Raw genomic sequence first — 24,118 nt, 5'->3', positions numbered from 1 at the left:
CCCCAAGATCATACGCACCTTTTTGTTGGTTGACTTCAGAGCTAGCTGCCTTACTCAGCCGGGAGCAGCAAGTGCAGTCAGACTTGTGTGCTGTCAGCCCATGCACCCTCTTGTCAGACTTGTGCAGTCAGACTTGTGTGCTGTCAGCCCATGCATTCAGCATTCAGCTTCCCATTTGAGCTGCACACATATCCTAAAACACAAATAAGATACCTGTGGTTAATTTAGGTGATTATATATACTTACGGGATGCCCAATTACAGCTCCTCTGAAACTGGCTCCAAATAATTATAAATAGAACTCTCTGATTTGTATTAATTAATATAGATCTTTATTCTTAATTTCTTTTATTCATTCTCCAGACATTGTTGATCACTGTTTCTTGGCTTCCTTAGGAAACAGCTTGGGGTTGGCACAGGAGGCAGGGAAATAATTCTTACCCCCTGAAGGGCTATTAAAATGAAATTGATTTCATGCCATTGTGTCAGTTAAAGGATGTTGCTCTGTTTCTTGGTGTTCTCTGCTTTTTGGCTTTAATTCTGCATTGTTCAGTGTTTCAAGGCTTCAGCATATTTTTTTGCCCTTCAGTTTGTCTTTGTCATTTGTCAACTTTAATTTTTCCTGTTTTGATGGAATCTGACCGTTACATGGCAGCTTTGCTTAACAACTGTGGATTCAGCTCATGTTTTTAAATATAAAAATCATCAACTTAACTTTTGAACGCCAGCACTTCAAAGGCAGTCCCTCGGGTATTTATTGTTATTTTGAATATTGGCCAATAGGGGGAGCATAACACACTATGTATTGATGTCTATAAGGCACGTAAAACAGTTTTTAGGGTATTAAACGTACATTTTAGAGGTGGAAAATGATGTGGTTCTATCTAGCAAAATAACCAAGTTGCTTTCTGAATTTACAATGGAAAACTGGATTTAATTTCAACTGCTTACTATGAGAATGACCTTGAGGATGGGGCCTATGTGTTGCATATATGTCAAGAATTCTGTGATGGCTGGGCAGATATTAAATAAACACACATAGTTGTTTTTCCAATTTGTTTTTCTTAAGACATATGTGTGTAAAATAATTTCGTGTAGTTTGTATAATATTTCAAGTTATTTAGGAGAACTGGCAATCCAGAGAAATCCATTGTGAATACTTTGGTAATGATCCTCATTTGTCTTTTATAGAAAACTGGGTATAATGATTTGTTCTGGGGGAGGTTGGTGTGCTCACCCTTTTGTCATTATCATCTTTCGTTAACATCTTCCAAGTGCAAGACAGTAAGGGATCGTTAATCCTAGAAAACAGAAGTTCTATTTCTGTACATTCTTCAGAGGCTTGTATTTTAGTATATACAATAATAGTGCAGAAATATCATATTTGATACTAGAATAGGTGTGATTTGTCTATGGACACTCCTATTTGTAAATATAAACAATATTTAAGAATTCACATGCTTAGAGAATCGGTCAAACTGACTTTTAAAAAAGGTTTTCAGTTTTTTTCTGTAGTTTTGTAGACCAGTTTCCTTTTTGTTTCTTGTGTATCATGTAGTTTTGATTTAACTTCATTTCATTTATCAAGTTAGGGTCAAATGGATCCTATTTTAAAATAACTTTCAAAGTAGTCCCTTTATTCTAAATCTCAGCATTGTTCTTACACTACAGAGTAGCATTTATTTAGGATCTCATTTAGTCTTCCGTGTTCTGATCTAGTTTGGTCATTCAACAAACATTTACCAAACCCCCACTCCCTAATAGGCCTATGGTTCCTGGTCTTGGAGTTTGGCAAAATAGCTGTCCTATTCAGTCCTCTGATAGCAAGGGGCTGAGATGTCTTGGGCTTTGTCACCAAAGCCTTTAAGGATCGACAAGATTTATTTATTTATTTTTTTGGTGGCTCGCTGGTATGTTATGAGGTATGGGGATCAACCCATGACCTTGGTGTTATGAGCCTGTGCTCTAACCAACTGAGCCAGCTGGGATTGACGGATTGATGAAATTGTTTTGCTTGAAGGAAGCTATCTCATTCTTTTTAAGACTCAAAGGAGCTAATCTTTCCCTTTTGCATGCAAACTTGCTTGTATCTTCTCAAAGTCAGGTGACTGTTTGCCTTTCTGAGGGCAGAATTTGGGCCTGAGAGCTCAGGGAACTCAGATGTCCTCTGGTTTCTAAGAAGGTGATCAGTACTGATTTCTTTAGTACCTAACTGATGACCAACTTCTAGGGATCATGAATCTGTGAAAGATCCTTACTTTACATTTTAAGCTTAACAGACAGAACAGGTATAATTTAGAGGATGGCTGGGTAAGTTGTGACATTGCTGTAGTATTTTTCCTGGATGATTCTGCTCTGTGGTCATTTTGAATTACCCTCATTGTTGCTAATTCATTTTGAAATGTATTTTTTCTGTCCTTTCATTGCTATTGGACAAAAAATTATAATTGTCAGATTTATTTGTTAATAAAGGACAGTCTTCTTTACTCCTAATAGCTGTTTCATTAATATTTTTATCACCATTTCCATCAGTCCACTGGAACATTTTCCTTATATTTTTAAACTTATGAAAACACTTTTTAAAATTAAAAAAATGTTAACTACTTTTTGAAATTTGCATACTTGAGTTAGATGAATATTTTTAAGGGTCTTTAACTTAAAAGCAATCTTGCATTGACACTGTGGACAATTTGAAATGTTAAGGGCTAGGTTATATGAAAACCTAGCCTTTAACAAGTAACAGTGAATCTTTAACAGGTTCAGTGAAGGGTTTCTGTCATTGGAAGAAAATTAAGTGCACCAGGATCCATGGCAGTAATTTCTCTGGTTCTGCATCTTCAGAATAACACTTGGACTGATAGAATTGCTTCTTTGTAGCATTTCATAAAACAAAAGCTGTTGCTAATTTGTTAGGTTTCCAGTCAAGCTAAAATAAATCAATACGGCTTGGAAGGACCTTCCAAAAAGGATCTGGGTCCATTTCTTGGGCTCTGTCCATTTCTAGATTTCTTGTTTTATATCTTTGAAATAGCACATTTGTTTGTTAATTGACATGGTGCTTTATTTTCTCTGCTTGCAAAGTCCTTGCTTAAGATTTAGCACAGACTTCCAAGTATTCTCCCTTTTCTCTTTAGAGAGTAATGATTGTGATAACTTGTTCTGTCAACCAAGATGTGTGCAATATTTAGTGTTTGAAGCAACATTAATATAAATTCTATGTGAAGCTACTCTCATTTGGATCTTATTCTATATTTTTTATTCTTCAGTCTTCCAGGCCAAAGATCAGGACTTAATAGGCTGACAACTGCTTATGAGGGGTGGACACCATATTTTAAATGGAAGGTCTGGAACAAGAGCCCCAGAACCATGCCTTCAGCCCATCTTGATACATCCTGCTGAAGATAAATTATAGAGGAGGGAAAAGGGTTAATGCCTGGTGTTTGTGCTGGTGATTCCTTTATGTTGAAAGCTTCTTCAGTCTGGGATGAGGACTCTTGAGTGATATGTAGAGCCTGGCAAAGTTCATTTTTAGAATTTAATGTTAAACTGTTGCCAGGATAATAATTTAGAATTAAGTTTTAAATGTTAGCTCTATCTTTGCTTTAAGGAAAAGGATAATACAGAAGCGTATACTTTTCCTACCTCTTGGATACTGGACTGCATGTGAAAGCAGCCTTCAGAGTGGGGTCCTGTTTGCAAGAGGAAGAAACACCTGCTTTTCTCTCTTTCCAAACACATAATTCATTTCTCTGGTATATGCTGAAGGTCAGGTTTTTGTGTACAACTGCAGATGCACCATTTGTAAGAAGACCCTTAAGTTGATTAGTCCCTGAAAAAATGATCCTTAGAAAACAGTCTTTACAGATACTAGTACTTAAGCTTTCCAGTTGATCAGATTGCCTTGGGAGAATGCCTGCAGTTTCACAGGCTTGATGACGAACTACCAGTGATGGGCGAGAACAACAGATGGGCCAGGTGGAGGGTCTAGCAGAACTTGGGATTTCTTTTTTAATTCTTATCATACAATTTTATTAATGGAAACTTGATGAATACATAATTCCATTTGGTGTGTGAAAAGAGTCCCTTTGTATATGTGCGGCCGAAGCGAGCACATGAAAAGAGTCCCGGGCCGAGCCTGTGGCGCACTTGGTAGAGTGCTGCGCTGGCAACGCGGCGACGCTCCCGCCGCGGGTTCGGATCCTATATAGGACTGACCGGTGCACTCACTGGCTGAGTGCCGGTCACGAAAAAACGACAAAAAAAAAAAAAAAAAAAAAAAAAAAAAAGAGTCCCTTTGGGGAGTATCGTTCTGTTAGCATTTTTAGTGATTTATGTGTTTTGACAGTGTGATATTGTTCCTTGGATGCAGGAATACACTGGTGGCTGTTTGCAAATTTCATTTCAAAATTAACTAACTGTATGATAATTGCTGGAGCAGAATGTGGCTTTGGTTTTTTCCCCTCATACTTGGAAGGTTATTTGAGGTGAAATACTTAGATTCTAATCACAAAGCCTTATGTTCATGTGGTACCCTAAGTGCTTTTGTGTGATACTGTGTTTTTATGAGTTACCTCTTTCATGGTTTTTTCTTTAAAACAAAACATACTCAAACGCAAACTCTTCTGAGTGTCCATAAAGAATAAATGTCTCATTTTGTTATATTAGACTTTGTGCAGTTGGATGGCAAATTAAATTCAACTTTGAGGGAAAACACCATTGACTCATTACATGCATTTTGCATCATTGCAGTGTAAGGTCTTCCCTATGTGTGTGGGAGAAGTTTCTGATCTTCTAAATGTGCATGTTTACTATTGCTGGTCTATCTCTTTTTGCCTTTCTGAACAGACATTCCTATTTTCTTATTTTTGTAACTTTACAGAGATTGCTACTTGTCATGTATTCATAATATTCCACATGAATCATGAAAAAATACTTAGGCTAACATTCTATTTTGTAAAGACACACCTGCCCTTTTGTTTTTAATCCATGATGCTCCCTTTTCTTTACGGTTGCTGTACAACCATTGCATGAATCATGCTTCTGACACAGGAGCTAGGGAAAGGATGACCCACCTGTTACATTTCACATTTTTCTGTATTTATGCCTTTTTTCATTTGTGGCATCTTTATTTCATTATTAGAGTGGTTGCTCTCTAAGGCGTTCAAGGTTTTAATTTCATTCAGTGTGTGGGCTAAATAAGGAGGTTTCCTGTAGAACCAGTTCTGCTAAATTCTTGAAAATGGTTCCAGAAACTATCCCATGTAGAGATCATGCTGGGTAGGGCTTTTGGTAATGTTTGCATGGGAGACAGCTCTAGACAAAAAGTCAGATTCCACCTAGTTTAAATGGGAAAGGAGGCTAGAAAAGGGAGGGGTTGTTTAATTTGTTAAAAGAAAATTCACTTTTGCATAATAATAAGGGATTTAAGTGTTTTCTTTAGAATTAACATATATTTCAAGTAGGTATATAGATAAGAGATTTGCAAAAGAAATTTTGCTAAGGTCGACGTTTTGTAATCGGCAATTCTTATAACCCTGAAGATCCTATTTTCTAAAGCCAGGAAAAAGCAGTCTGTTTCCAATTATGTATCACAAAAAATAGTGAAATTAAGCCAAGAGAAATGATCATTTGGGAGTTGGGTTGCTTGTTTGCAAAGGGTAAAGGAGAAAGAACTGTAGATGCACATTTTAAAGAATCTGCTAGTTTTTCTGTTGGTTTTCAGATTTTTCTCAAGTGCTTTGTATTGGAAATTAAGAATAATTTTAGGATTAAAGACTTTCTCCTCCTTCTGCTCCTTTTTGTTTCTCAGAGAGCAGATAGAAGAGCAGTTAGGCAGCTTCTGCTGACACCAAGTGTTCTGGGACCCAGCTTGTGTTTTGGCGAATGCTTCTCTTTTCTGCATGGTGCCAGGCTGTGGGCTCACAGGATCATACCTAGCGGTTGGTGCTATGGTTTTTTGTTATACTTTCAGTATGCTTTGAATACAGCCCCTGCTACTTAGCGTTATTCTGATGGGAGAGAAAAACTAGGGATGCTAGTGTGAAAAGAGTCTGGAGATGAGAAGTCTAAGTAGTTGGATGTTGTGTGGATGAATATAATGTCCTCAGCGCTTGTCAGAAGCAACTGGCCTTTCAGAATGCCTGCTGCTAGTTTCAGGATTAGTGGTCCTATGAGATCTAGGTGTTAACTAAGAGATCTCCTTTCCACCACCAGAAGATTACACCAGCCGCCAATCTCAGTTCCTGTTTCTTACAGCTTACACCTCCACAGAGTGTGAATAAGACTTTCCTGATGGTATAGAATCTTTGATAACAACAGAGTCTTGTCAGGGCTCATGGTGTTTTAGCTTGTGGTTCTTCTCTTCTCACCTCCCATTTACTCCTCAGTTTGCTGCAGGCGGCTCCCACGCCTACCACACCCTGAGGTACAGGCACAAAGTGCAAAATTCTGGGCTTGCTTTCAGTCAGCATCTCCATTGTCTGCTCTCTGATGCATTTGCTGCCTTACTCTCCTCTTTTCCCCATGTTTTATTTTCTTGGTTTCCCTGGAACTAGGTCTCCCGGTTTTCCCCATATGCTCCTGATCTCTCTTCAGTCTTCCTTCTCAATGCTCGATCCCTAGGTGTTGGCATTCTCCAAGGTCCTGTTTTCCCTTTTTCTTCTCAGTCTACATTTAGTTGCTCATATTTCCATGCTTCAATGGCCACATCTATGCCAGTAGTTCCTAGTCTTTCTCTCTCTCTCTCTCTCTCTCTTTTTTTTTTAAAAGATGACTGGTAAGGGGATATTAACCCTTAACTTGGTGTTGTCAGCACCACCAGCTCTCCCCAGTGAGCCATGGGCTGGTCCTCCCAGTCTCATATTTCTTACCCATATTTCCAGCAGCCAATTGGACATTGCCACCTAGTTGTTCTGTAGGTTTTTCTGTTAAAATTAAGTCCAAAACCCAACCTACTACTTCTCTGTGGTCCTCGGTCTTACCTCCTTTATTTCCCATGGCACCATTATCAAGCTAGGAGCCTCAGCCATACTTACCTTCCTTATGCTCACTTTCCCAAGCTGAATCCCTCCAATCCTATGGTGTCTTAGCTTGAGCACAACTCTTCAATTGGCATTTTCTTCTCTATTTCCAAATCATCATCTCACTTGGGCTATCGCAGTCATCTTCCAAGTTGGTTTTCTTACTTTCAGCATCTCTATCACCAGTTATTTATCCATTGTCCTTAGTACCTTCTATAATACAGATCTAATTTTTCATTTCTTGCATTTGAAGAGTCTTTGCTGTTCCACTATCCTTAACATGGAGTGCATGGTTATTAACAATCTGATCTCAACCTACTTTTTCAGCCATTTCTCCTTCTACTTTCTCCGTGAGCCTCAAGATGCTCATGTCCTACTCCTTAGGGTTCCCAAAGCATGCCATGTGCTCTCATGCCCCATTCCTTTTGTATACATTCCCTCCCTATTCAAAACAAAAAATCAACCAAAGGACCCCCACACATGCTTCCTTTCCCCCTTCTCTGCTTTATTTGTCTTCTTAACATTTATCTCTAACATAATCATATATCTTGTGTATAGTCTGTCTCCCATGACTAGAATGTATGCTCCATCAGGGTAGAGATTTTTATGTTTTGTTTCCTGTTGAATCCCCACAGCTAGAATAGTCCTGGCATGGATCAGGCACTCAAAAAATATTGGTTGAATGAATTAATAAATGAAGAAAAGCAAGATTTTATGAATTTCTTATAGCTGTAGCTAGATGTACACTCCGGGCATTAAAAAGGGAAAATCATTAGGTCTGTCTGGAAGCAGGAGAATCTAACTTCTAAAAAGCCTCATTTAAGTCTTGTCAGACTAGAACACTGACCTCTTTTTGATTGTCTGACTTGAAGCAGCAACTGTGGGCTCTCCCCAGCCTTACAAGTGGTTTGGGAAGACTCCCATTTTACCTCTAACAGGCATGGGCTCGGTGTGGTTTTTTTTCCACCTGTGGTTTGCCCTTTAACCCATTGGACTACACAGCTGAAAAGTAAACACAGCATTAAAGAAAGGAGCTGGGAGAGAGGGTACAGGGCAGAGGGGCAGAATTTCCTTGGGGCTCTGACATCCTTCCATGGCTCTGAGCCCATCTGCTTAGCTGTTCAGGTACCTTCTAGAGTTGTCTTGCTGGGGGGCTGTGCTCTAAGGAGCAGTCTTGAGACTGCCTGGCCAGATGACTCTTGAGTTTTGCTTTGATGTTCTAATTCCTTAGAAAAGAAATGTTAATTTTAGGCCAAAAGGACGTTGGAGAAAGGAGTTTTAAAAATAAGTTACTGTCCATGAAGTTTTAACTCTTCTTAGGGCAGAGGATTGTAAGTGCAGTTACTACTTGCTTCTGTCAGTAAAGCTAGTGAGGAGTCAAAACCGGTGGGACCTGGTCTTGTGAAACCAATAACTTAAATCCAAGAGGTAATAAATTTAGTTCTGAAGATGTGTCAGATGCCTGGGGCTAGGGCTTATGTGGAATGAAGGGCATAATTTATATTAGTGTAATAGTAAAATTAGAGTAATTTGCCTCTGCCTTTCTTGAGATAACATCAGTATGATTCCTACAGAGCCCTCCTCATCAGGACAGGAAGCCCAGCCAAGGAAGTCAGAGGCCCAGGAGGAAGTTATTGGCCATGTACAAAGCCAGCAGTGTAATTTAACCCTGGGATTCAAAACTATCAAGTTGAAAATAAATTGTCTTGAATGGAACTGAGTTATCAATGACTAGTTAAAAATAATCATAGCCACCGTATCCTGAACCCTAACAACCCTAACATACTATGTATTACATGCCTTATATGTTATTAATTTACTTAATCTTCATACCTTAATCTCCCATGAGGGAGATAGAAGCATTAGCTCTCCTTTACAGGTGAGGCATAGAGGTTTAAGTAAGTTTCCCACAGATATAGCGCTTGTGGGAAGAGGCAGGGCAGGGATTTGAACCAGGTAGGCTGTGGGGCCCACACATTCCGCTGTGCTATACTGTGGTCTGCTCCTAGAACACACTAAGCATGCTTTCACCTCAGGGCCTTTGCACTTGGTATCCGCACTGCCTGGGATGCTTTTCCTTCAGATGTTGTCATAGCTTTGTCTCTCATCCCTGTGCTTAAATGTCTCCCCATCTGAGAGGCCTTCCCTGACCACTCTGTCTAAAATAGCATCCCTCCTCTAAACATTCTCTTTCCTTAACTGCTTTATTTTTCTTTCATAGGTCTTACCACACCTTGACATATTATATATTTGTTATCTGTCCCTCCATGAAAATATAAATTTCATGAAAACAGAGACGTGTTTAGTTTACTGCTGTGTGCCCAGCTCCCTGAACAGTGCCCAGCATGATAGGTAACAATAAATGTTTGTTGAGTGAATGAATGAAGTAAAATAAAACTGCTGATCAAGCCTTGCCACCCTGGTTTGAAAACAAAATAACTTGTCTTTTGGGTCAGATCTTATCAGATTGTCCACCAACAGAAAGTGACTATCCTTGCGTGGCCTGGTTGATGTCCACAGTGGTTTAGTGATGAAGCACAGTCTCTGTCTTTTTTATTTTTTGAAAATCAGCTGTTTCTAGAGGAGCCTCTGTGTATAGTTGTATTTGACAGACCTGGGCTCCTAACCTGGTGCCAGGACTTGTCAGCTGGGGACCTTAGGGTTGCTTAGCATCTTGAAGTCTCACTTTTTTCACTATAAAATAGAGTGAAGGGCATCCATCTCCTTGGGTTGTTGACAGGATTAAATTGTGAATCACACAGCTGGTGCTCAATAAATGGTAACTGAGACATATTGTGGGGACAGAAGAAAGCAGGGTGTTAGCATTTTTTTTTTTTTAAAGATAACTGGTGGGCCGACCCCATGGCTCACTCGGGAGAGTGCGGCGCTGGGAGTGCAGCGGCGCTCCTGCTGCGGGTTCGGATCCTATATAGGGATGGCCGGTGCGCTCACTGGCTGAGCGCGGTGTGGGCGGCACCAAGCCAAGGGTTGCGATCCCCTTACCGGTCACAAAAAAAGGAAACAGAAAAAAAAAAAAAAAAAAAAAGATGACTGGTAAGGGGATCTTAACCCGTGCCCTTGGTGTTGTCAGCACCGTACTCTCCCAAGTGAGCCACGGGCCGGCCCAGGGTGTTAGCATTTGACAGGGAGGGGACTGAGGTATAAATGCTTGAACAAGCACAGAATAATTACAAGCAGCACGTGGACAAGTCTTGGCTTTGCTGCTAACTAGCTGTATAACAGTGGGCCAGTCACCGAGCCTTTCCAGTTCTTGGTTTGCTAATCTGTAAAATTAAAGGGTTGGAGTAGATACTATCTATTTCTAACATCCTGAGTTGGCTTTTAGTAGAAGATAACATGGAACAAATTAAACACAAAATGTTAAGGAGACTGTTCCCACTGGAATGGGATTAATCAGAAATGGCTTTTGGAATGAGATGATGGGAGGGAGTAGAGTTCCTGGACTGTGAGGAATAGCATAAAAATGGTAGGTTTTGATAAAATGGGCAGATCTGACAAAATTCAGGGTTTGTGTGTGCTTACGCTGCTGGGAAGATACTGCATTTAAATATTTTTTGTTTACATAAATTATATATTAAAATAGCTAATGTGTATTAGAATTTTATTTACTCTTATATTATCAAGTTGAATGTTTTTCTTGGATAATACTTTCCAGTTTTATTAAGTTATTCCTGCTAGCCATTACATGATTGCATTTCAAATTTCTACAGGTGTCTTTGAAGTCTCATTTTCTAGGAGAGGTTCAGGATTAGTTGTCAGTCCATATAATCATAGTTATAAGTAAGGTATAGAATAAAAGATTGTCCTATTTAATCTCTTCATATTAGAGATGATGAAAGGAAGGCCCAGAGTGTCTGAGCTTATGAAACACATTGACTGCAGAGCTCCTGATTCCTGTTCCTTTGAAGATGCCTAAGGTTCATTTTTTTTTTTTTTTTGGTGGCTGGCCGGTATGGGGAACTGAACCTTGACCTTGGTGTTACAAGGCTGTGCTCTAACCATCTGAGCCTGCGGTTCATTTTTATATACAACTCTTATTTGTTGGTTTACCATTTGTTACTGAGAAATGTTCTAGCAATTTATCATCCTTCCATACTGTTTCTACTGTAATGTACCCAGTAGCATTTTATACTTGCTTTCCATTATGGTACCTTCATTAGGTGCCCACTATAAGCCAAGTGTGGGTAGACTGTGATCCTTCTTGCCAGAGTGAACAGATGAGTGGGAAAGCCATACCTGGAAGGAAACAATTCCATAAAGATTTACCTACAGGGTTAAATTGCACTATGTTCCAGGAATCCAAGTTTAATTTTGTCCAAGGGAATCAGAGGAGGCTTTCTTAAAGAAGTAAGTCTTATGCTGAGACCTGAAAATGTTAGAAAGCAGTCATGTGAGGGGGACCATGGAGGAATATTGACTTCCAACACAGTGAACACTGCTTCTGGCCCTTTTGTGGGACTCAGTTGAGGCCAGTGTGGCTGAAATGTGCAGAGGACAAGCTTGGACTAAACGGGCAATGGTCAGTGTCCATGTGGTCTTTATCTGGACAGCAGTGGGTAACCGTGGAAAGGTTTTAATTCTCTTTTTTGTGGGGGGAGGGGGGTGGGCAGCTGGCTGGTACAGGGATCTGAAGCCCTTTTCTTACCAAATTGTATGAGTTAAATAATTGAAATGCACCTATTGAAGGACTACCCCACAGCCCAGAGGAATACTTTTATATTGGAACTCAATGAGAAGGAAAAAAATTGCGTTATTGTAATTAGCACAATATTTATTGCTGGAGTGTTTGTTCTGAATTAATATTTTTGCAGATCCCTGCAAATATAAATAAACATGTGAATCAAACATTTTAGTAAATTACTACATATTGTACAATGTAGTCTGTTAGAGGTTCAAGAGATGTAGCTTCCCAAGAGCTTTTAAAAATGTCCAGGTGCTTGCTAGGGCCTGAGGGATGATGACTGTTGTCCTGACAATATTCAGATGTGCTGAATTTTGCTGGAATAATTGCAGCTTCATGATTTAAACCCTTCTGATGACAGCTGATTCCTCATAGCTTGGTTGGTTTGGTGGCAGTTCCAGGCTGAGTTCCACAGCCCCCTGACTAAACCCCTGCAGCTAATTTGGGAATCATAAGGTAGAAGTGAGGGGTGTCATGCAGCCAGCCCCTATAATTTATACCAGAAATGTTGAGGCAGTGGCTTCACCATTTGGGAACAGCTTTGCATTATTATGACTAGGTCTCACATCTTACATTGAATTTAGGATCATTATTTTTTGGTGATGAAAATTTTTGAAATTCTAGATGATAGTCTAATCTTAACATGAACACACAACCTGCTATAAACTACTATCTTATTTTATTTTTATTATTTCTCTTTTTTTCTCTTTATTTCTTCTTTATTTTTCTCTTTTTATGGAATGCATATTAGCATCCCAAGCTAACAATATTATTTTTTAAAATTATTTTTTATTTTTTAAACAATTACTTTTACATTTTTGTGGGGTACAATGTATTATTTCAATACATGCATATACTGTACAATGATTCACTTAGGATAGGTAGCATAAAAACTACTATTTTATGTTATCTTGCTACTAGTAGTAGTTTGCTTTTTTTGTGTGCGTAAAAGTCTAGGAGTATTTTAAACATAAAAAGAACAGTGGCTATCATTTATTTAAAGTGGACTGTGTGGGCCAGTTATTGTTTTAGGTACTATGCCTATATTCTGTCTCATATACGATACAATAAAAATATTGTTAACATTTGACAGATGGAGGAATGGCTAAGGCTAAGTGACTTGTCCAATGTAACACTGCTGGGTAAGCCAGATTTTGAACTCTCAAGTATACTTCTATATTAATTCTAGCTTAAAAGGAGACACACTTATAAATGGTAAGCAACATAAATCTTTGGAAGCAAAAATGTTAAATGTATTCTTAGAGTACTGCAAAGATAGGTGAAAAACCCATCCTAGTTTGTGAATTAGAACAAAACATGATCTTTCACAATGCAGTGTAATGTATCCACGCCCACCTTCCCCTTTTGCTGTATTTTGCTTGGGAGTGAGGTCTGTTGTGCTTGACATAGAGGGGCTTTTAAGGACCAACTGAAGTTCAGTCCCAAAGAAGCCAAGGATGCTGGGGCCAGATATGTCGATCATGTTTTCAGCCAGGGGTGAAGGGGGGCCAGGCCCTAGAGGGACAGCCCACCTTTCCTCCGAAGGCAGCCAGTGTGGAGCAGGGGAAAGTGGAGTCCAGCTCTTCTGATCACCTGGTACCCTCTGTGCCTTCTGCCTCCCTTCCCACTGGGTCCTCGTGTGGAATTCCTGCCTACCAGTACAGGTAATGCAGGAGTACTTGATTATTCTTTCGTTTTCTGCCACTGGCAACCACAGCGTTTTGGGACTGCAATTAATCTTAGGCCTCAGGACAATAAATCTCTTTGGTAGCGACAGCCTTCTAATGATAAATAATGATAGCTTTCATACTATACATGCACAATCTCATTTGATTTTTACAACAACCCTGTGATGTAGGTAAGCTCAGTTTGTTACTATTCCTTACAAAGGAAGAAACTGAGGCTTTGCTCCATTCTGATCAACACCTCCATCTTTTCTCATCTGACCAGCTGTAACAATGTCAACTGATCTTCTGTGCACTGTGGCCTCCTTTCAGTCTGTTCTCCATATGGTATCCAGAGGAATCCTTAAAAACCCAATCCAATCATGCCACATCCTTGCCTAAGCCCCTTCTTGAACCTTATTCCTCTTCCTCTTCCCTTTCAGCTCTGCAGCCTTGCTCCCTCACTGTCAGGGACCCGTGAAGCATCCTCTACCTGCAGTGTCATCCCTTACCTGGCTTCTTAAATCTCTACTTATCCTCAGGTTGCAGATACTTTTCTTGTAGAGCTCTTGTCATACTGTGTAATTACATCTTTATGATTATTTGCCTGTTTATCTCACTGGAGTTTAAGACCATGAGGGTGAAGAACCCATCTCTTTGTTTGGCCATTAGATCCCAATTGCCTGGCACAGTGTAAGCAATAAATAATGATTTGTTGGAAGAAGAAAGAAGCTCAGGAAATGAAATGTCTTGCCTAAAGTAGTAAATGAGATTACTTGTACTAGAACATAAGCTCCATGAGGGCAGGATGGCTCCTTGTTTCATTGCTATGTCCTTGGCATCTTGAACAGTGCCTGGCACATAGTAGTAAATATTTGTTAAATATTGATGGCCTCGGATGTGATTCCAAAGATTTCTTATTCATATATGGGACTTTTTCCCACTTTGTGCCAAATCGGTCTGAAAAAGAGGATTTGGAATTATCCAATTTCCCTGTGTAGTAGAGAAATCTGAGAGTTGCTGTTGTGACTCGGTAAGGTGGCTTTGCTTTCTCTGTGTACAGGTCTTAAATGGCATCCAAATGTCATCACACAACAGTATCTGTTCTGCATCCTGTACAGCCCTTTTTTACAGGCTGCCAAGCTAGATATTGATATCACCCATCCTGCCTCTTTTCTAGATCCCCCGAATAACATGTTTGAGTAGCCATCAGAACAATTCCTCTACCAGCTTTTATTTAACCACTTGCAGACATAAAAGTGAGTACTTCTCCAAAAAATTCACTTAAAGGGCAGACTGGAAACATTTTAATGATCTTTTAGAAAACCATTTTATGTTTAAGGTACCAGAAACTCAGGTGTTATTTACCACTTGAGTTTAGGTGATGGTAGTTTTTATTTATTTATTTATTTATTTATTTATTTAAAAAGATGACTGGTAAGGGGATCTTAACCCTTGACTTGGTGTTGTCGGCACCACCCTCACTCAGTGAGCTAACCGGCCATCCCTATGCAGGGATCCGAACCCGCAGCCTTGTTTGTTATCAGCACTGCACTCTCCCAAGTGAGCCACGGGCTGGCCCGTGATGGTAGTTTTTAAATTCCACTCGTGTATCTCTGTCTTTAAGATCTTCAAACTGGTTGAATAGTTTTCTCATTTTTTTTTTCTCTGCTTGGGGATGAAACAGTGTCAGCATCAGGATATAACAGTACACTCAGCTTTGTGCTTCATCTTACCCTTTGCATTTTCAAAGAACTTTGAGCTCAATATTACCAAGGATTATTTATTTATTGTAGCTGCCGCCTGAAGACCTGAAGTCAAATCACAGTTGTGATTGGTAATGATTTGTGCAGAGTACATGGCAAGATGGAAGTACTAATGTTTGATGGCAGCCAGGTCAGGCTTCTCCCTCTCTTGAAAAAAAGGTTTTGTTTGCAGAGATTCAATGTTGAGGGAAAGAAAATGGTTCCCAGTTTGTGGTGACAGACCTGAAACTGGGAGGTAGAGCAGTGGTCAGGGAAAGAGACCCCGTTTCTCTAGCCTTGACTCTGTGGTATTATTTTGGGCACATGTTGGTCTTGGGTTTTGGGACGCCTCTTCATCAGTAAAAGCATGTTGATCTATTCCAACTTTAAAAGCCATTCATACATCTTTAGCATGCTAATTTTTTAACTGAGAAGTTGACGGACTACAAGTTAACTGTGATTGAGTTCTGATTTTGAGTAATCTCATGTATATAAACCAGGTATGTTAGTCATCTAAGGGGAAGTTAGTAATTTTTTCTTACTGGCTTTTGGTCTACTGTCAAACATTCATTTTGCCATAATTTTCCTCAAAGATAGACCGCAGGATTTACTCTTTAAAAAAGAAAAAAAGAAAAGCCTGACTCCAGGGGAATATTCTTCCCAACAAATTTCTTTTGAACATTGATTTAACCCATGATGGTTTTAAAGATTCATTTGGGTAGGGTGTTTTCAGCTAATCCTGGTCTTTACATGAGCACTCCATCAGATCACTAGGGAATGTGGGACAGCGTGATCAGTTTAATGGCCTCAGGAATGAACACAGGGAAACTCTGAAATTAACAAAATTAACCGCACATGGATCTGTTTTTCAAACCCCATTAAGCTCTCACTCAGAATTTTCTAATGTTAATTTGTGGATACTAAACGTTCTCATACCCTTTGAATGGAATGCATTGCTTTGAGATGTGGACAAAATGACTACTACACAGTAGACCCCAAATTGTTCTTTCGTGATCTCAGAGTACCCTATTTATATTCCTAAAGGAAGCATTTAGTTCGAAGTCCAAAGAGATTCAGTGAGGTGAACAAGCCAGGGTTGAGAGTCCCTGGTCTTTGCAAAGTGAGTGTGACAGAGCTTCGTAGAAGAAAGAGGAGGATTTCTTTCTCTAGTTTTATTTCAAAGCTACAACTTTCGGGAAGGCTTCAGTCATCCAGCCTTCTTTTAATTAGGGAACTGATCCCTAAGTCGTGTGTTAAGGTGCTGATGTGTACAAATCTTGGCCAAAACTAGAGTTCAATTGAATGGGAACGACCTGCTTTTTTTTAATTCTCCTCTACCTACGGATCCTGTCACCACACTCGAAAGATTAGACAAAAACCCTCAGCAGTTTATTTTCTTTTTGAACAAGTTACATTATGGAGGGGCTTTTAAGCTAAAAGAAGAAAAGCTCCCTCTTTGTTAGGAACAGCAGTGTGTAGTTTTAACTTGTCTTGGACTTCCTCGGAGATGTTTTAAGATCCAGTGTAAACTTGCTGTGGTTTGCCTTTGGGCATCAAACTGTTTAGCTTGGCTTTATTATATCTGTAATTGCTGCATTTTAATAATTGCCCAATATTCTTGTCAGCAATTTGCAGTCTATATTTTTAATAGATCCATTTGCCTTTCTTTTTCACACGTTCATTCAGACCTGCTTTAAGCCCTGGATGAATGTCTCATAGACCCTCTGCAGCTGTGGGCAGGGGATCACACAAGGTCATTAAATATTCCCACAAGTCTCATGCCGCTCATAGTTTATGTGCCCCATAAAAATCCTCTGGGAAGCCATCTTTTGAGATTTCCTTACAGGTTTTGCTTTGTAAAAAATTGCCTTTCGCATTGGCTGAAACAGTGTATTCTTTTAGAGGGGTTTTTCCTTATCAATCCATTTAAGAAATCTAGTTTTTTGAAGGGGAAAAAATAGGGACAAGTTCTCTTTGCTGTAGTTGAGTTTTTAAGTTAACAGAGAAGATTTTCATTTTATTTGAGGTGATGTGGAATTATGGTGACAGAAATGTTGGAATTAAGGTACGATTGAAGTCAATTTCATGGCTTCCAAATTATCTCTATAATTTAATCAGCTTTTAAGATAAGACCACTGTGTCATCAATGACTTATGCCTCAACTTGACTGGCGATTTTGTTCTGTTAGTGACTTTACTCTTTAGTTTATCTCCTTTTTTGTCTGTTGTAATTAATGTTTATTTTGCAGTAAAAAGATTGAATTGGTTGTACAGTAGCTAAGAATTACCTCAATAACTGCACTCTAGTTTCTCCACTTTATCGGTATAAATACCTCAAAGGGAATGGACAAATAGTGATAATAGTTGACATTTATTGATCACTTATTATGTGCTAGGCACTGTTTTAAGCATTGAATATATCAGGAATCTTCAAAAAGTTCATGGAAAGATTCATATTATCTTTTGCTTCCATTTTTTCACGGACTTTTTTTTTTTGTCGTTTTTTCGTGACCGGCACTCAGCCAGTGAGTGCACTGGTCAGTCCTATATAGGATCCGAACCCGCAGCGGGAGCGTCGCCGTGCTGCCAGCGCAGCACTCTACCAAGTGCGCCACGGGCTCGGCCCTTTTTCACGGACTTTTTGAAGTACTTTCATGTATAATGTGTATATATAAACTAATTGAATCCTCACAATGGCCTGCCATATCCTACCATGGGACAGGTTCATTCCTGAAGAGTAATCTGCCTTACACCACCCATTTGCTGGGTGGCAGAGTGAACTCGCAGATTTTTAACTGCGAGTGATAAGCCATATTCTATTCATATTAGGCTTTTAATCAATATCATAGATTGAACCACTGTGCTTCCTGCATATATAATAATTTAGTTTTAGGGCATGTCTAAGAAATTCTTTTTGAAATGATTCCTGAAAATTCTATATAAAACTAAAAATTTAAAATGTCAAAAATAAGGGCCGGGGGCCGGCCCGTGGCTCACTCGGGAGAGTGCGGTGCTGATAACACCAAGGCCACGGGTTCGGATCCCATATAGGGATGGCCGGTTGCTCACTGGGTGAGTGTGGTGCTGACAACACCAAGTCAAGGGTTAAGATCCCCTTACCGGTCATCTTTTAAAAAAAAAAAAAAAAAAAAAAAAATAAGGGCCGGCCTGTGGCTCACTCAGGAGAGTGCGGTGATGAAAACACCAAGGCCATGGGTTCAGATCCTATATAGGGATGGCCGGTTGGCTCAATGGCTGAGCGTGGTGCTGAGAACACCAAGCCAAGGGTTGAGATCCCCTTACCGGTCATCTTAAAAAAAAAAAAAAGTCAAAAATAAGCATATCATTTGCAAAAGTATCTGCTATAAGAACTTCGTTATTATTTCTGGATAGGTAGTACTTGCACATGGTACAAAACCCGGAAGGGAATTCAGTGAAAAGACTTCTACTCCTGCCCACCCCAGTCCCCTAATTACCCTATTTCCTCCTTTCTCACAGGCAGTTATGTTACAACTGCGAAGAACTGTTTTAAATATCTTTTTCTCAGCACTTGATGCAAAGAACTAAGACCAATTAATTAGAAGCTTATTGTGCCATTGTGTTTTATATTTTTGTACTTTATCTACAAGTGTCCAAACCACCTGTGTCTCTGAAGGTAGTAAGCAGGTTCTGTGGATGGTATTTCCTGGTGAGGGTAATGAGGCTGTAACCTTCGGCTGTTTGATGTGGTTGCTGGAAACTCCACCATTCCGCCTTGCCCAGGGCTTAGATCAGGCAGGGTCTTTGGACTTTTATCCAGTTTTTGTATAACTTTTATTCCTGATGAGAAGGAACCATTACTGGAACATAGTAGGTGCTCAATAAATGCTGAATTGAACAACTTCCGCAAGTCGTGCCAAGCTCAGGGATATAGGGCTGGAAAATGTACTTTGGAGTATCTAAATGAGGTAACTGGTGGGGCCAGGGGAGGAATATTCAAGTTAAGCAAACCACCACAAAACTCTCATTTAAGACTCTGGATAGGAAGAGATTGGAAAGGACCTGCTGGATCCTCTAGTCTAGTAACCAGATAGTCTCAGATGGGGCTGAGAGGCAGGGAAGACTTCTCCTGTTGAAATGTTGGCAAACACTTGAAATAAGAACCTTGCCTTTTTATGGTTCTTTATTTTTTCAGATTGATTTTCAGCATAATTTAATTTGATCCTTGTGATAACCCTATCATTATAACGTTAGATTGAGTCTCTAATCAGAGCTGTTTGTGTTTTCTTGCTGGCACTAGGGAATGTGTTATCAAGTGTCACTGATTACTTTAGTACCACAACGTAACTGGTGATGTTATATTACTGGTGCACATCGATTCTTTTCTATATTCCTGAAAATTCTATATAAAACTAAAGATTTAAAAGTGTCAAAAATAAGCATGTCATTTGCAAAAGTATTTGCTATAAAAATCTTTATAATCACCCCCTCCATTTGCTTGAATGCTGCCTTGGCATCTTTGAAGATAAATTTCTTCTCTTACACTTTTCAGAAATTCTCCATTTAACTTTAATGTGTGTTTGTTAATGAAAAGAGTTTCTGCATTAGGTTTTTTTTTAATTGAAATTTATTTATTCTTACAGGCAATTTGAAAATTGCAAAGAGAGTTTTTAAGGCCACTTCAGACTTGCAAAGATTGTGTGTGATCTGAAGAACTCCAGGCTGAGGTGACTGGAAAAGACACACTGTTGGAGGAATAAAAATGACTTCCCATTATGTGATTGCCATGTTTGCCCTGATGAGCTCCTGTTTAGCTACTGCAGGTACGTTGCATAATATAAATTGAATGTTTGTTGTATTCTTTTGTGTATATTTTTCCTCAGTCTCTTCAGTTTAGAAGAATTTAGGCCATGTGACATTCATGCAAAACTTGAATATTTATGTTTCTTAGGGAAGTAAACTATTTGATTACTATACAGATATATGTTTGCTGATGTTGTATTTTACTGGCTGTTGCTAGGCATTCTAATGTCAGTGACGCAGATACCTAACTAATCTGTGTTGAGGCAGGTGGAGAACAAATATGTTAATGATTACTCCCACTTAATTTTGTTACATGCATAGATTATATTTACATTCTTGACCTTAAATAAAATTTGAAGAAGGGTTTAAAAAAAAAATAGACCTTCTAGATAGAGGTGGTACTCCTGGCATGGGCTGCTCGGGAGGTATTTAATTTTGCCTATTTCAGGTATTTTAATATGTAACTTTTTAAAAAGTTCAGAAATAATTGTGCTTCCTGGAGCCCATCAGAGTATGAGGTTGGAGATGAGAAGAAGCAGATAACTTGGTCACAATGCTGTTGCTTAAGTAAGTGTATTAGATCCCCCATGCCAAAAACACCTTAGTGTTCGCTGTCAGGGTTACTTAGAAAATTTGGAAGCTTAATTTGCTCTATTTTGTTATAATTTGCTTTGTGACTGTTCTGTAATGAGCTACATAACACTAATTTGTTGGACCAGTTCTGGAAACCAGCAGGTTTCAGCCAGAAAAGCATTGATTTAAAAAATGGTTAGCCTCTTGGTTTTGGCTATTGAATTGCACATATGGATGAGATTGATAATAATTACCATTTATTGCACTACAGCCAGGCACTGGCTAAATAATTGTAGAATATATAAATGAATAAAGGATATTCTTATTCAATGAGCTCATTTAATCAGAACTCTGAGTTAGGTATAATTATTTTATTTATTTATTTATTTATATAATTAAAATAATAATTTTATTTGTTTAATTATTTTATTTATTTAATTATTTTTGTTGTTGTTTTTGGCAGCTGGCCGGTTTGGGGATCTGAACCTGTGACCCTGGTGTTAAAGGCTGCACTCTAACCAACTGAGCTAACTGGCCAACCCTTATTTTTGCCATTTTATAGATGATGAAATAAGATATGGAGAGATTAGGTAACTTGCACAATGTCATGGGGCTCGGATGTGGAGGAGCCAGATTTTACATCCATGTTCTTAATCTCTGTATTATACTGAAGAAACCAGACCACCATTAAAGATCTAGGAGACTCAGAACAGAGGTCATATTGAGACACAGACTAAGTAAAAAACAGCTGACAGAGATTGGTTTATGAGATTGAAAAGCAGAATGTCTCTCTCATTGCAAATATCTTGAAAGAAAGTTGTTAGGTTTTTTTTTTTTTTTTTTTTGAATGCCAGTGTGTGAATTTGAACTGCCCATTCTCTCTGTATTACTGTCTGTCAGCCGTTTCATTTTGTCTCATTATTGAAGCATTATTTGCCTTTTAGCCTGTGCATTAAAACAGATCTAAATTAAAATCTCATTGAAAAGTAGTAGCAAAAAAATTAAAAAGACAGTAAGAGAAACGGCTTGAGAAATGGAAAATTTGCTCTTTTGATGGTAAGATGTATAATGATGCCTGGTGGGTTTAAGGCAGGGCTTCTGCTTTCACTGATGCCTGGGTCAGACGGAAAAACACAACTGAAGGAGGTACTTCATGGGAAAGCAGTGAGTTTGAGGGCTCTGTGCAGCCTGGATGTTTTTGATAGCAAATCAGTTTTGCTTAAGACCCTTCTCCCTTCTTGTAAGCCATTGGGAAATTATTTTTCTTTTTGAGTTGTAGACACACTCACAACTTTCTGTGTGAATTATACGATTATAGATTTTATAACAGCATGAGGTAACTGATAAATAGCACAGAGGTAGGGATGCCTTTTTTTTTTTTTTTTTTTAAGATGACCGGTAAGAGGATCTTAACCCTTGGCTTGGTGTTGTCAGCACCACGTTCTTCCGAGTGAGCTAATCGGCCATCCCTATATGGGATCCGAACCCGTAGCCTTGGTGTTATCAGCACCACACTCTCCCGAGTGAGCCACAGGCCGGCCCCAGGGATGCCTTTCTGATAGAAATTTGTTGGTGGTTTCATTTTGTACAACCTAATGGGCCAAATGAATGAAGAAGGAGAGAAAAATGTTTCGTACGCAGTGATATCCAGTAGTTTTCTATATAGGCTCAGCATACCTTACAAAACACTTTTTGAGGCATTCTGGATGAGTTGAACTTCAAGAAGATAGTGATAATAATAATAATGATTATTTATAGAGTAATTACTGTATGCTAGGCTTCATGTGTATGAGGGTACTTCAAAAAGTTCATGGAAAGATTCCTACTATCTTTTAATTCTGTTTTTCCACGAACATTTTGAAGTGCCATTGTATTATCTCATTCATCCTCATGACTACCCTAAGAAGTGTAGGTAGTTTGGCTATCCCCAGTTTATTTATTTCTACTTCTTTTAAAAATTTTTATTTTTATTTTTTTATTTTAACTTCTTTTAAAAAAATTTTTTAAATTTTTTAAAATTTTTATTTTTAAATTTTTTAAAAATTTTATTTTGTCGATATACAATGTGGTTGATTATTGTGGCCCGTCACCGAAACCTCCCTCCCTCCTCCCTCTCCCCCCTCCCACCCAACAATGTCCTTTCTGTTTGCTTGTCATGTCAACTTCAAGGAATTGTAATTGTTATGTCTTCTTCTCCCCCCCAGTTTTTTTTTTTTTTTTTTTTGTGTGTGTGTGTGTGTGTGTGTGTGTGTGTGTGAATTTATTTATTTATTTTTATCTCCCACCAATAAGTGAGAACGTGTGATATTTCTCTTTCTGTGCCTGACTTGTTTCACTTAATATAATTTTCTCTAAGTCCATCCATGTTTGGATATCCCCAGTTTATAGATGAGGAAACTGAATCACAGAGAGGTAAAATAACTTCTTCAAGGTCACACAGCAAACAAGGGGCAGATCTTAGTCTAGGTCTGGAGATTGAGTCTTTAAGCCTCTTACACTATGAAGGAGTATTGATCTGAAGAGTGTTTGTTTCAAAAGAATGATTATGGGTTTGCTTTGAGCCATCTACATCCTCTTGAAACATTAAGTAAATCACTTATTCACTGAGTCCCTGCTAATGCAAAGCACAGTACTAGTCACTTAAGGATATATAGAGAAATGTAAGATTCATCCTTTCTTTTGAGTTGCTTGTACTTTAGTTAGGTTAATTAAATATAACCATATGACAAAATAATCAATGTATGGTAAATACTAGGCAAAACCCAAAAGACCTCAGAGGGGTCAAAAAGGGAAGCCCTTGTGGGTTAGAGCAGCCAGGGAGGGCTTTGTGGAAGCTCGAGAGCTGTAAACTGAAGGCTGGGCAGAATCTAGGAAGGGAAAGGCACTGGGTTGGCTGGATATGAGAACCGTGGTACTGTGCCTAGCACAGTACGTGACACTTAGGTGCTTGACTTTTTTTTTTTTTTTAATGAATTGGTGACTTTTAGAACTGGTACGGGAATGTAGCAGGAGGTCTGTTTGGAAAGTATGAAAATAGATGGTAGAGGACCTTAAATATCAAGAATGAGTCTTGTGGATTTCATTCTGAGGTTTGGATTCTCTCTTCTTCCATCCCCTGTAGCCAAAGGCATGCATTGTTTAATGTTAGCATTCAAACTGTGACCTCAAACAGTGAGGCTGAGATTATAGCCTCATTAGCTTCAAACACAACAGTGCCATGGGCACATAGGCTGATATTTATGAAGGGCTTGCTCTCAGCTGGCTAATTTATTTTGTATTTATAAGACAACCCTATGAGTCGGATAGGATTATTATCATCATCTCCATTTTACAAATAAGGAAACTGAGACTCAATTTGGTTGATAATTTGAACAAAGTCTAGTAACTAATGAATGGTGGAGCTGGGGCTCGAACCCAGGCAGATTGGCTAGAGTCTAGCCCATCAACTACTCCACTAGAGACTCCTTCAGGGAGGAGACCCTTGGTGTGAAATGAATGAACCTCTTAGCTTGATTGATTAAATACCAGGTGAGTAGTCACCAATGTGACATCCTGGAACCAGATTAAGCCCCTATGGCCTCAGAAGAGATAGATGTAGATCATCGGAGCAGAAGGACCCTCAAGTAATGGGCCAT

General features: G+C 39.0%; 1 protein-coding gene across 2 annotated transcripts in view; it reads left to right on the top strand.

The window, feature by feature from the left end:
• TGFBR3 (transforming growth factor beta receptor 3) overlaps window positions 1-24,118 on the top strand; it is a 190,112-nt gene that overhangs the window by 1,451 nt on the left and 164,543 nt on the right. For both annotated transcript variants that reach the window (XM_063104864.1, XM_063104863.1), the window contains exon 2: window positions 19,751-19,930. In XM_063104864.1, the coding sequence (XP_062960934.1) occupies window positions 19,870-19,930 (61 nt within the window). In that variant the 5' untranslated portion in view covers window positions 19,751-19,869. The remainder of the gene's footprint in view (window positions 1-19,750; window positions 19,931-24,118) is intronic.

This window comes from Cynocephalus volans, chromosome 8 (assembly GCF_027409185.1).
Source record: "Cynocephalus volans isolate mCynVol1 chromosome 8, mCynVol1.pri, whole genome shotgun sequence".
NCBI classification, from domain to species: Eukaryota; Metazoa; Chordata; class Mammalia; order Dermoptera; family Cynocephalidae; genus Cynocephalus; species Cynocephalus volans.
Note: the sequence above shows the minus strand (reverse complement) of the source record. Positions and strands in the feature narration are given on the sequence as shown.